Source organism: Clinocottus analis, unplaced genomic scaffold (genome assembly GCF_023055335.1).
Source record: "Clinocottus analis isolate CAN_PGR_092001 unplaced genomic scaffold, fCliAna1.0.p SCAF_257, whole genome shotgun sequence".
Lineage (NCBI taxonomy): Eukaryota > Metazoa > Chordata > Actinopteri > Perciformes > Cottidae > Clinocottus > Clinocottus analis.
In genome coordinates, this window is record NW_027175995.1 from 5001 (window position 1) to 19201 (window position 14201).

The 14201-nt window shown below is 45.6% G+C and overlaps 1 protein-coding gene across 1 annotated transcript; it reads left to right on the forward strand.

Moving 5' to 3' along the window:
- Nucleotides 1–3797: 3797 nt before the first annotated feature.
- Nucleotides 3798–9337, forward strand: LOC137794783 (ras-associated and pleckstrin homology domains-containing protein 1-like; the record flags this gene model as incomplete). The annotated part of the gene is made up of 7 exons (XM_068591796.1): nucleotides 3798–3932; nucleotides 4054–4162; nucleotides 4317–4456; nucleotides 5148–5420; nucleotides 5867–6019; nucleotides 6136–6318; nucleotides 9263–9337. Coding segments are annotated over 7 exons (1068 nt in total), but the record flags the coding sequence as incomplete, so codon positions are not given.
- Between the last annotated feature and the right edge of the window lie 4864 nt (nucleotides 9338–14201).

The window sequence follows — 14201 nt, forward strand, 5'->3', positions numbered from 1 at the left end:
CATCGGAGGTCTGCGAGCACGACGGCCACGGGAGCGCCGTCGCTCGCCCGCCATGCAGACGAGAGCGAGAGCTAAAGAAAATGTTAGCGGCACCAAGAATCTACGCGGGTTCTGCAGAATTACGACAAAATACGACAGAATAATGACAGAATACAACAGAATTACGTCCGAAATACCATAGAATATGATAGATTACGGCAGAATTACATCGGAAATATGACAGAATATGACAGATTACGACAGAATTAAAACTAAATACGACACATGACGACAGAGAATATGACAGATTACGGCAGAATACGACAGGAATACGACAGAATTATAACAAAATACGGCAGATTATGACAAAAAACGACAGAATTATGTTGGAAATACCACGACATTACGACAGAATATGACAGAATAACGACAGAATTACATCAAAAATACAACAGAATATGACAGATTACGACAATGGAACAGAAATACGACAGAATTATGACAAAATACGACAGAATTACGACTGTTTACGAGCAGCCGGTGTTCAGTTTAACGAGTGAGCGCGTTATCGTGTGACTTTCGGCCGACTGCGTTCGTAATCTGGCAGTTGGCGTCGATGCTGAACGCCGATGACCATGAAGCAGCGATGGCGTCTGCAAGAAACGCGTCGACCGCCACCGTGGACTGTTTGCAGCGGCCATTTTGAAACCCAGTGAAGTTCCACCTCCAGAGTCTGTGTGGTGTGGCGTTTGACGTTCTGCACATGACCACGTGTCTCTCAATCATTTTATTTTCAGCTCATACAGGTTGCACACGACCTCAAACTAGACAAGAAAAGAAAAATTACAACTATTAACAACACATAAAATGCATAAAGACCAACTATATGAACAATACGCCTCGGAAAGAAAACATACAAGAAAACACAGAAAACCAAACTTTTTTTGGAAGGATAATAAACAATAGGATGGAATTATAATCTCTGACATGAACAATTGAACAATGGAGCAAATCTGCTTCTCATTGTTTTGTCTGCAAAAAAAAAGGTTTATTTGTTGGTCGGCATCTAACCTTCAGGCCCGCGTGGAGATGGCAGATTGTTGTACAAGACTGCAGCTGTGAGAGACACACACACACAAACACACACACACACACACACAAACAAACACACACACAAACACACACTCGCCCTATCCTCCAGTCTAAATGACAGACCGTGCTAACCACAGGGATCTAATTGTAGCGCTGCTACTCAGAGTGTGTGTGTGTGTGTGTGTGTGTGTGTGTGTGTGTGTGTGTGTGTGTGTGTGTGTGTGTGTGTGTGTGTGTGTGTGTGTGTGTGTGTGTGTGTGTGTGTGTTTTGGCTAGCAGTCTCTCCCCAGAGAGAGATGGGACCGTGGAGGAAGGCGGGGGGGCGACGACAAAGCGTCTACCCAGGAATAGCACCCCGTGCCCTGGGTAACACTCTGGGGTCGCCTGGGTGGAGATCCTTAGGAGGAGGGAGGAGGAGGCGAGGAGAGAAGGGAGTAGAGAGCGAGGAGGGAGGGATTGAGGAGATTGATTAAAGGACTGCAGCGGTCAGAGCAACCGTGCTCTTCTGGAAATGTGTAAAGATGACTGAAGTATGCAGATAAAAAAGGTTTTGTCATATAATATTTCATAATAATCAAAGCGGGACACAATGAAACGTTTAATTCCATCGTGTCATTTAAATAAATAGTTTGACATGTTGGAAAAAGCACTCCTTCACATAGATATGATGTCACTCCCCCAGCTGTAGGTGAGCTATGACGCCGGTTAGCTTAGCTTAGCATAAAGACTTGAAACACGGTGCAACAACAAGCCCGTCTCTCTCCGAAGGTTTCATGAGGTGATGACAAACATCGTCCAGCCCATAATCCCCTTCAAAACCATAATTTGATGTTTCTCCGCTTGACTCTCGGTGCAGGGAGGCGCCACCTGTTGCAGAGAGCCGAGGTGGCGCGCTCCCTCCGGCCTCCAGGGCTCACGTTGAGCGGGAAAAGAACAAACGTCACTTTTACAGTTTTTCAGTTCTGGTGGAGCTCTGTCAAAACTTTGCAGTTTATAAATCAGTAGAATTCACTTCCAGGAGGTTTTTAGGTCGATAAATCATTAGAAAAACATGTTATGTCATTATTGTCACCATCATCATCGTCATTAACGACTTCGTCATCTTCATCATCGTCGTGACAGTGAAAAACGGTTTCTACTGGTTATCAAAACTAAACAATTCAACTGCTGCCGAGTGTCTTTGATCTCTATTCCAGCGTGTGTGTGTGTGTGTGTGTGTGGGTGCGTGCGTGCGTGCGTGCGTGCGTGCGTGTGCGTGTGTGTGTGTGTGTGTGTGTGTGTGTGTGTGTGTGTGTGTGTGTGTGTGTGTGTGTGTGTGTCAGTGAAGGATCATTATTGCCGTCATTAATCGAAGCAACTATCTTCAAAAGTGTGTTGACTTGTTCTCAGTGTAGTTACATAAACAATTCTCTCACACACACACACACATTTCCACTCACATATACACACACACACACACGCATATACAGACACACACACACACGTCTACACCTTTCCCCTGGATCCTCCATCATGTTTCTTGTGTATTTTGTTTATTCTTTTCTTATAAATCTTGTTTATGTTTCAGAGGTCGTGACCTGTTACAATCAGAATCTTGAAGTAAAGTGTTTGTGCGTTATAGTTGATATAGTTGTTATAGTTGTTATAGTTGTAAAAATGTTCAATATTTTTCTTTCGTCGGTTCAAAACAAAGTGATTTGGCATCCAGACGGCAGGAGTCTGCAGAACGCGGTGAAGCCAAAACGTTCCTGTTGAGAGAACCAGACGTCTGGAGTCACTTCATCCTAATAATAATGATAATAATAATGGTAAAAACACACCGGTCATAGAAGTTAATATGGAAGCCCAATTCCGACACACAAAAAAGTCATAATTATGAGATAAAAATCTAAATGATTTATTATCTCATAATTCTGCCTTTTAATCTCATAATTTCAACTTTATTATTCATTTATTTTGTTGCAGAAATGGTCTTCCATAAGTTTGGCTCCTAGGAGCTTCAGAAACAACTCTTCAGCCGTCCACTATGACGTTTTTTTATTATCAATGAACCAGTTTGAGTGATCATTATGAAGAAGAAACGTCCCATTTCTCAGATATTAATTCAACTTTTATCCAATGGGGGGAGATGTTTTTGATATTTGTTTAACTCTGGAACAAAGTGTAACTGGTGTGTGTCTCCGGGCAGCGCTGATGTCGTTGCAAATGTCTCAAAATCACATGAAGAGGTTCGGCGTGCCTTCACACGTTCTCAGGGCCGGTCATTAAAATCTCGTCTGACTTTAAAGAATCCAGCTGGACTTTGTCTCTCTTAATGAATCCCTGCTGTCGTTTCCTGCTTCTGTCCATCCATCACAGTTCAATGAGTCTCACCATCTGCCGTCGGTCGCTTTTATTCATTATCTTTTTATTTATTTTATTACAGCTTTCAAGTGTGTGCCAGGAAGCTTCGGGAAAGTCACTCTGACGTGTGAAGTTGTGAAATGTGCTGTCTGTCCGTCGATGTCGGTGTCATCTGGTCCCGGTGTTGTCGAGATGTCGTGACCTTTGGACTGTCTGTCCCTCGACTGCTTTAAGCGACACAGAAAGAAAGAGAGAAAACGAGAGCCAGGAAACACAACGTGACAGGCCGTGGTGTAGTGCAGCCCTTTGGCCACTAGGTGGAGCCTCGAGCTCACGCTCTGCCCTGAAACTGCAGGAGGATGAACGTCTCTTTTCCCCTTCAGATGGACCAGCTGTCGGACGAGGAGGTGTCGGTCAGGGGGGAGGAGGAGGAGGAGGAGATGGACAGCGACAAGGAGGACCAGGACCTGGACAAGATGTTCGGGGCGTGGCTGGGAGAGCTGGACAAACTCACGCAGGTACACAAAGTAAGCAGAGGTCCAGCGCTGATCTGCACCAGCACCAGAACTTAGATGCGCATGCCAAAAGTGTTTACACCCGTGTGTGTGTGTGTGTGTGTGTGTGTGTGTGTGTGTGCAGAGTCTGGATGACAGTCGCCCGGAGCCGCCTCCTCAGCAGAAAGCTCCCCTCGGACAAGAGACCAACATGGCCAACTTCTCCTACCGCTTCTCCATCTACAACATCAACGGTAAAAGACACTTTTTTTTTGTTGTTCTCTCTCTCTCTCTCTCTCTCTCTCTCTCTCTCTCTCTCTCTCTCTCTCTCTCTCTCTCTCTCTCTCTCTCTCTCTCTCTTTCTTCTTCTCCGTGTCTCACGCGCCGGTGTCTCCGTTGTGTGTGCAGAGGCGCTGAATCAGGGCCAGAACGTGGACCTGGACGCCCTCATGGCCGACCTCTGCTCCATCGAACAGGAGCTCAGCACCATCAACACCAAGCCCAACAGCATCGGCAGCATGGCGCGCCTGGGGCTGACCGACACCAAGGTACACACAACCCACGACACACAACCCACGACACACTGTGTGTGTGTTCTCAGCCGAGGCCCACAGCGCCAGGAAAAAAAGTATCTTTATTTATTTATACATATATATATAATCTTTTCTTTTTTTAAAGGATACTTCAAACTTTTAAAAAATACTTTTTTTTAATAAAAAAGTAGTTATTTATATTTGTAAAGTGTCTTTTTTTTAAAAGTATCTTTTAAAAAAATACTTTTCATCTCTTCTTTATAAAAAGTATCTTTTTATAAAAAACATTTTTTATAAAAAGTATCTTTTTATAAAAAACATTTTTTATAAAAAAATCTTTAAAAAAAGTAATTTATTTATTATTTAAAATATATACATATATTTTAAGTATTTAAATAAATCTTATTATAAAAAAGTATATTTTTATAAAAGTATTTTGTGTTTGTTTTTTTAAAGTATCTTTTTAATTTTATTTTATTTATTTAAGTATCTTTTAAAAAAAACGTATCTTAAGTAAAAGTATCTTTTTAAGTTAAAAAAAAACGTAAACTTAATTATCTCTGCAAGCACAACGTTTATTAACTTCATCTAAAGTGCTGCAATACTGTAACCTTTGTGAAAATAAACATATGGTTTAAAACACTCAGAAGGTCTTTTGTGTCCGGCAGCATTAGACACTTTACGCGTTTCTTCTTTCCGTCTCCAGGTCCGTCAGAAGCCTCCAGCCGGGCGCAGTAGCCGGCAGCAGCCAGCAGGAGGCGGCGGCGGCAGCAGTAACAGTGTTAGCGGCGGTGGCGGCGGCGGCGGCAGCAGCAGCAACAGTGTTAGCGGTGGCGGCGGCAGCAGCGGGGCGAGCAGCAGCAGCAGCAGCGCAAGAGCGTCGCCCGCTGGCACCATCAGAGCGCCCGCCGGGCCGCACGGGAGACCGGCGCTGGCCTCCAACTTCAGCCTCGATGACATCACCGCCCAGCTGGAGAAGGTGCGCGGGAGGGGATTGGTTCGGTTACAGAGAACATGGGGACATTATTAGCGCAGCTTTTTGTTGCGCCGTCTTCCCGCCGAGGGACGACGGAGGTGAATTAGCTTCTTGCTAACTCTGTTCCAGCTGCTAAAAATCAATAAATAAACAACCGTATGTACAGCGGGCGCTATTAAGCAAGAGGAGAACATTTCAAACTCGAGGTTCTCAAAGAAAACTCATGTACAGTGTATCGCTATCAACATGGCGACGGTTGAACTAGCAGCTAACGGTGCTTGCAGCTAACGGCGCTTGCATCTTACAGCGCTACCAGCTAACGGCGCTTGCACTGCTAGCAGTGCGCGCAATGGCCAGCAGGTCTCAAAGCTCTCAGCGTGGATATAAATGACAACATAACATATGATGCGTGGTATACGTGTACTTAGTACACCCTTCTCACCCACCAGGCGTCTCTCAGTATGGACGAAGCTGCCCGTCAGACCTCCTCGCACTCCCTAAGCTCCGCCTCCTCCTACACGTCGGCCACCATGCGGCGGCCCGGATCCTCTCAGCGGCAGCACCGGCGCACCGGGTCCGTCGGCACGGTCAGCGAACATGAGGTAACCTCAGCTTCTCTCGGGGTGGGGGGTGATTCCTTTACACAGTTTATGAATTAAAAGAATCTATACGTCCGGGACATATTTTATAATCTGCTCCCGACGTTCTTCCCGTTCAGGCGCGCTCCATCGTTCAATCCTCCCGCTCCTCCGTCACCTCGGCGTCCGGCGTTTCCGTCAACTCCGCCTCCTCCATGGACTCGTTGGACAGCGTCCTTCACGCCAACGACCCCGAGGGCCAGCAGCCCGCGGCGGCTCCGCCCCCGGCTGCAGGAGCCGGTCCGGGTCATCCCAACACGGAGGTATGTGCACACACACACACACACACACGCTGACTTTTCTTTTAGGGATGAATGCAGGGCCGCTTGGCTGATCCTCACCGCGCCTCTTTCAGGCGTTTACGGCGGACTGAAGCGCTATAGGATTAAATAATTCGCCAAATCGGCGCCGTGTTGGGAGGAAACATCCTTCATAATCTGACAAATCCATCTAGTCGTTGTTCTATCACCAATACGTTGAGCAGTGAAGTTAAAGCTCAACATTATTAGACTCAAACCTACGGGCTGCACATTTCTCTGTAAATACGTAGTTTCAGGACCAGCTCTCCTTCCTTGAGGATCTCTTTGAACAGCGCAGGTGGTTTTAGGTTTGCGTGGGTATGATTCTCTTCGGCCGGCTCTCTCTGCTGCTTCAGGCTGTTTCTACGCTTCCTTGAAGATAAAAAACAAACCAGAAACTCTCCCAGAAGACGCTGAAAAGAAGAAGCTCGGTCCTAATCTTCCCTGAGTTACCTGCGTAGAACAAAACGCCCAAAAAACAGCTCACAGCAGTTTTTAGTTTTGAGCGTTTAAACTTGTTGCTGCCGAGGGAATCGAACCCTCGGCCCCCAAGCCGAACGAGAAACTCGAGCTGCACAAACCCAGTTTGCTGCTGCGAGTGCATCCGGCGCCCACGCAGACACTCCAGCGAGTCTGAGAGGGGCGATGGAGGGATGATGGAGGGATGATGGAGGGATGATGGAGGCTGACGGAGCGAAGCGAAGCGAGACGAGGGGGAAACTGAAGGAGAAGGAATGGAGGACGGGACGCGCTGGACGGTGTTTTCACTGCCAGCGCCGGCGCATTAGAAAACCAGGACGACGGGAGTGTGAAGTCCTTGTTTCCCTCCTTTATATTTTACAAAGGAATTTAAAGGTCACTGAGGTGATCGACAGCTGCAGGTTGGCAACTTTGAGACGCCATATTTAAAAAAATCGGCCTCTTTAAATACCTGAAAAGGTATTTGAAGCACAGGCAGAGACACTTACTTTGTCAGCATGGTGCTTCAGTACGTTAAAACAGTTAGAGGATGCAAAAAAAGACATTTTTTCATGCTTTAAATTTTAAAAAAAAGTCCTTTTTCATGAAAAAGCAGTGATGTATCTCTACTATGTGATAACCCCATCGTGTGCAGACTCTGATAATAACGTCACAGAGTTAGTCAACCTTTAATTTACTCAACATTTACTGGTGAAGCGACGCACGGATCCTGAATGAAGCTCAGATTAGACGAGGAGGTTGAGGTCCATGCAGCCGATTGTACAGATTATTTACACACAATACTCCAGAGAGAGTGAGGAAGATACTCATATACTCACAGACACACAGCATAGCAGCTCTCTGTGCCTGTTAATGTGTCCGAGAGGGGATCAGCACACACACACACACACACACACACACACACACTTGGTCAGATCTTGGCTGGAGGGGAAAAGCTGGCTGTAATCGCGTGTTTGCGTGTGCACGTGTTTTTGACCTAAATATTATTTTTAATCTGTGGTTATTGAGAGAAAACTAATGCTTTCCATAAAATGGTTTCTAGAGGTTGAAGCGCACACACACACACACACACACATGCGAAAGTACTAACTCCCGAGATTAATAAAGATTTGCCTGAAATGAATGAAAAATCAAACCGCTGGGAACAGAGAAGCAGTCTGGAGTTGCACGGCGGTCTTGAAGGAAACGTGTTTCTGACTCGTTGCCGCTCGTCTTCCCTCCAGCACCATCAGCACAACCACTGTGGCTCTGCTGCTGGGTCCCAGTGCGTCCAGTACAGCCGCTCTGGGTGGACTGGTGACTCGCTGCATGAAGGATTACACAAAGCTCACTGAGCCACAGCTTTAGCTCCTGGAATTCATTAATGTGATTTATCAAAGTCAATAATGTGACTAATTAATATAAATCTGTCTGGTATCCTGCTGTTATGAATCCCTGTGAGTGTGCTGTGATTCATCTTCATTCTTTTTAAAAAAAAGGGATATTTTTACATTTGATTCTATGGCAAGATGTTAAAGAAAACCCTTTAAAGTCATTTTTTAAACAACGTCAAACCAAAGTATCTCCAGTCGGCTGTCTCACCTCACAGGTTCAACTCCCTTTAAGAGCGTTCACACGGTCATGAAAACCTGTTCGCTAAATGGTTTACCGGATGCTTTGAATCCTCATTGTTAGTTTAAAAACTACATTTTATCACTTTCATGTTTACACACAGTTTTTTCTACATGTTTGCTCATGGAAATCTGGTTAAAAGTCACGAGAATCTGGTTAAAAGCGATGGAAATTTGGTTTAAAGTCATAAAGATTTGGTCAAAAGTCAAAAATTCAATCTCAGCTCTCTATATAATTAATATATATATATATATTCATTTGTGTCATTTAAGGTATACTGGATCACTGGATCCTCATTCCTCATTGTTAGTTAAAATTTTACACCCAGATTTCACTACGTTTGATCATGTAAACTTGCGTTAGTCATGTAAATCCATTGGACACAACGTGTGTGAACTCTGCTTTAATCAAAACAGTATTTTCTGGACTCGGGAACCTCAAACTCCTGGACGTACGGTCGTGGTCTCGATCAATGAAAAGCACCCAAACGTCTGCGTTGAGCTCACCAGGTCGAACCGAAGCAAACGCCGCAAAAGTCTACGGACGCGTTGGAAGTCAAATTAAAGTCCCAATCGTCTTTTTTTTACATTCAAGATTACGACAGGAAAAATAACAACTCCTTAAATAAAAGATAAAAGCGTCTTCAGTGTGCCTCCTCCTCCTCCTCCTCCTCCTCCTGGACTGTACTGTGTTCCTGACGTGTGCAGCTTCTCCTTCACAGGTTTTCTAACCTCCGCTTCACCACGCAGCTTTCCTGTCAATCAAGCGGCAGATTACTTCACCAGGACTCTCTCTTTCTCTCTCTCTCTCTTTAAAGCACTCCTATCTGGACAGGGAAACCTCTCTGATTCTGAGAAACATAGCAGGAAAACCCTCCCACCTGCTGACCAAGGTGACACCCCACCTCCCTTTCCCCCTTTCTGCACGCCCTCACCCCTCCTCCCTTCCTCTGCTCGCTAACTTCTTACCTTCCCGCCTTCCCTCTTTTGTGGTAGTGTGTGTGTGCTAGTGTGTGTGTGTGTGTGTGTGTGTGTGTGCCAAACCTTCAGTGGTGACTTTGCTGCATGTAAAGCTTTGAGACTGTCTGCACCTCACGCTCCGTCTCGTTGGTTCTTGTTTAGTCAAATCTGCAGCCGGAGTGCAGAGGCCTTTTTCTATATATGTTTAAATATTTGGAAGCATGACGGTTTTGATGAAAGGCATGTGACACCGTGTGTGATATGTGACGAGTCTCACGGGGACGCGATCGCACAGGAGTCCTCCTCCTGAACGCAGATGTTCAGGGCTCTAACGGACCTGTGGGTGTGTTCTCGCTCCTGATTGGTCAACAGAGAGGACTCAGGTACCAGCGATGGAATAACCAGAAACATGAGAAACGCTGACATTGAACGTCTCCGAGCTGCGGAGGAGCCTCCTGTGTGATCGTGCCGTGAAATGCTGTGATGATGATGATGATGATGATGATGATGATGATGAAATTGAAATTGCTTGCTCGTGTTTTATGCAACCAAGAACGGGTAACAGGTGAGAGGCGGCGGCTTCTGTGTCTGCGTTCATCCTCTGAAATCAGCTGACTGGGGATCAGCCTGCAGGGGGCAGTGTGTAGCATGTAGCCGCTGTAGCATCACGTAAAGGGTGTAGCATGTAGCCGCTGTAGCATCACGTAAAGAGTGCAGTGTGTAGCATGTAGCCTTACCTATAGGGTGCGGTGTGTAGCAAGTAGCTGCTGTAGCATCACGTATCAGGTGCAGTGTGTAGCATGTAGCCTTACCTATAGGGTGTGGTGTTTAGCAAGCAGCCGCTGTAGCATTACATTTCAGGTGCAGTGTGTAGCATGTAGCCGCTGTAGCATTACATTTCAGGTGCAGTGTGTAGCATGTAGCCGCTGTAGCATTACGTATCGGGTGCAGTTAGCTGGGTTAGCTCTCTTTGGTAGCGAGTGCTTGGAGCTGAGCCGGCGGCCGTAATGGAGCCAAGTAGACGAGGCCGGCGCCAGCTGACACCGATCAATGGGAGTAATGGGACGAGGCTAATCGGTGGCGGTGGTGATGTCGTTCAACCCGGATCACGATGCCGGTGGAGAGCAGCGCTTCCTCTGCGCTGCTCCATGTGGACTGAGAGAATCTGAGGCGGTTTTAATCGTCATTTCTGTACGAATGTCCTCTGATTGATGACTCGTAACAGCATGAGGTCGCGTTCATTAGAGCCTCGACTGCTGGAGGCTTCTCTATGGCCGAAGGCTGCGTTTGATTTATGTGTGTGTTTGTTCGTGTGTGTGTGTGTGTGTTGGGGGTCATTTGATGGAGAGTAAGTAAGCAGGCTTTATCCCGATTGGATCGGCAATTTTGTGATTTGATTGGATGACAGAGACGATGAGGCCGTTTGATTGGACGTTAAAGAAATGTGCCGGTTCTGCAGGGATTATCTTCTTTAGGGCAGAGAGAGGGTGATTCCCTGTAGAATCACGTATGCACACACACACACACACACACACACACACACACACACACACACACACACAAATCCAGCTGGCTGTCTTGTTTGGAGTTCTTGTCTTTGTCGCGGCAGCACCAAATACTTCTGAATCTTCTCATTTTATCATCCTGTAGAGGGGGAAAAAAGATCTTTCCCAAACCTCAGGGGGCAGAAATGTCCCGTCTGAAGCTCATATTGGGATATAATCCTGTAGCGATCCTCGACCTCTACAGATGCGCCGCTTGGATTACATTTTTTTTTGCGTTTCCGGCTCCAGACGTCAGTCTCGGCCCAAGTGAAGTCGAACGCGGTCAGATTAACGCTTCGCCGCTGAGATCCATTCATTTCAGAACATCTGCTATCGGCTTCTAATCCAGATGACCTCGTCTTAACGCCGCTAACTGTTTCCCTCCCGGCGGTAATTCGGACTTCGGATTCTGGGTAGAAAAAAAACAAACATCTAAATGCTTTAAATCGTGGCTTCAGATCAGTCGGAGGGGCCCCCGAGATACCCGGCAGATTTCGAGCTCAAGGGCCCGGTCTAATTCCTGCAGCGGTGATTTGGTTAAGGGTGTAACTATCATGCACTCGACTACATGACAGATGTGTGTAAATGTTTGATGAGTGTGTGTGTGTGTTTCTGCATGCAGCATAACACTCTGTGTGTCAGTGGGCTACACTGCCTCAGCAATATAAATGCAATCCACACACACCTTTTCTCAATCACACACACACTCTCTCACTCTCTCACTCTTGCTGGCCCACTTCTGCTGCCACTCGATAAGTCCCGTCAGTGCGCTCTGTTTCCGGCCTACGGCGGCTCAGGAGGGACACACACGTCTTCTGACTTCAAAGGAGAGCGGCAGAATCTATTTTTAGCGTCTCTCTGTAATGTAGGTCAACTGAATATCTGTGACTTGGAGAGAAAACGTTTACGCCGCAAGCGAACGGCTGTCGGTGGGCGGCAAAGAAAACCCCTGTCGTGTGTGTGTGTGTGTGTGTGTGTGTGTGTGTGTGTGTGTGTGTGTGTGTGTGTGTGTGTGTGTGTGTGTGTGTGTGTGTGTGTGTAACGAACAGCAAACTGCTGGGAAATATTCTTTCGTTGTTTTTTTTTTATCCTCGAATAAAAATCCCAAATGATGCCAGTAAAGACAGATTTTTTTGGGGCTTAATGGATGAATTAAAGGATTTTCGAACATAAATGGGTTTTAATTGGTTTTCTGAAGGGACAGACGCTTAAAAGGGTTTTACTTTAACCGGTAAAGATACTTAATTATCCCGTCGTGATACCACTTAATGTACTTTAGCAATACCGCCATGAATGGGGAATTCCTAATATCTTAAGAAGAAAAAAACTGTGTCAATCAAACCTAAAATCCTGGGCAGAGCGATGATGATGATGTTAAGGGGCGTCATGAAGATGATGATGGTGATGATAGTAGGCGACAGTCCCGAGCCGGCTGCTTCGGGCTCGTTGAGGAGTCGTGACGCGTGGCGGCGCCTCGCTCACATCGCAACACGCCGACAGTTTAATACACACAAAAGCTTTTTTGTGTATTATTTTAAGCGCTCCTTATGCAACAGTTGCAACAAACGTTAAAGTGCACAATCGGATAACGCATTACATAACACATTCTGTCAAATTTAATCCTTATTTTAAGTATTTGAAGCTCAGGTTAGATTTATGTAACACAACTTCATTGTGTTTTTAATGTCATATTACAGGGTGGCTGCCATTTTTATTATGTATAGTTTTATTTATCTGTACGTTTGTGTATTCTGACACAGTGTTTGTGTTTTATTGTTAATAATATTGGTTGCAGCAGCTATGATGTGTCTACAATGCATTATAAATATATTAATAATGCATTGTGATTTGTTTAAAGTACTGTATTATTACAGGTATAAGCACTCAGTAATATTCATAATGCTAAACTTTTAACAATAACACATATAGGTTGAGTGTAATCGCTCATATTTGCTGGTTAAGGATCAGTATTTTAATTCTTTAGTTATCATACATTAATAAAGTGTTATTATGTATTTTAATTACTGTTATAATGCATACTAATGTCATTATTTAAGTAAAGTGAAGAATAAATGTGCTTTAAGCGTAATAATCTCATTTTAATTGTTCAGTTAAAAGTGTTCATAATTCATTCTACGTCATAGAAATTGATTTCTCAGCTCTTCTGATTCAAATGAAGCCACGATAAATAACTGAAACAGAATATTTATTCACAGACTTTGTGCCTGTTCAGTGACTCAAGTAGTTTTCATATGAGATGTAAATGTTTTATTCACATTTAATCCACGTTTTCTACTTCACTGCTTTTGATGTAAATCCTCAAGCGTTAAACCAACAAAACATAGGCTCGCCATTATGAAGCTGTTCATGAGCTTATGCTGCAGGAGAGTGTGTGTGTGTGTCTGTGTGTGTGTGTGTGTGTGTGTGTGTGTGTGTGTGTGTGCATCAGAGGGGATCGGGGGGTGCCGATAAGGAGATTGGCTGTTAATCTCCCCTTCCTCATCCCCCATCATCTTCATTCCATTCTGCCCTTTCGCTCATTCACAATATGGAGCCACTTTTGTGTGTGCGTGTGTGTGTGTGTCTGTGTGTGTGTGTGTGTGTGTTTCCTAAGCTGACCGGCTAAAGTGGAGCACCTCGGCGACGGGCATACACGGACATTCCAGTCACACTCGCGGTGAAGAAGACTCAGAAGACTTCCTGTAATTGATTTCAAACTAAGAGCGTGCATTAGAGGACAAACCGAGGATGAGATGAGTGCGGGAGGAAGAAGACCGAGAGGACTGGAGCGGCGGCGAGGAGGGAGGAGTGGAGGGTGAGGGGGAGGAGGAGGGCATGAGAGCTTGAGATAAAGAGATCAGTGCCTCTGCTGTAAGTTGGCACAGCAAAAAGAAAAGAGAGCCCCTCCCCCACCGCCGTCCAGCTCTACTTCCCTCTCAGTCCTCGTATCTCCGCCGGCCGGTGAGGACGTGACGGGACGCGGCACCGCTCTTCGGTTAGCAGAGGCGACCGTCATCCTCGTCATCATCACCGACGAGGCGTCTGTCAGTAGGTTTGATCAGTGTGTCAGAGAGATCAGAGTGTAAACAGATCACATCTCTACTCAATTTTCCATCTTTTTCGTTTTTGCAATATATTTCTAGTCGTCTTTTTTTTTTTTCCCCCTCGACGGAGTATTTTTGCTCCCAGGTCTTGGATTTTTTTTGTAAGGCCGCCTGACTCTGCTTCATCCTCCATCCTCCTCCACCGCATC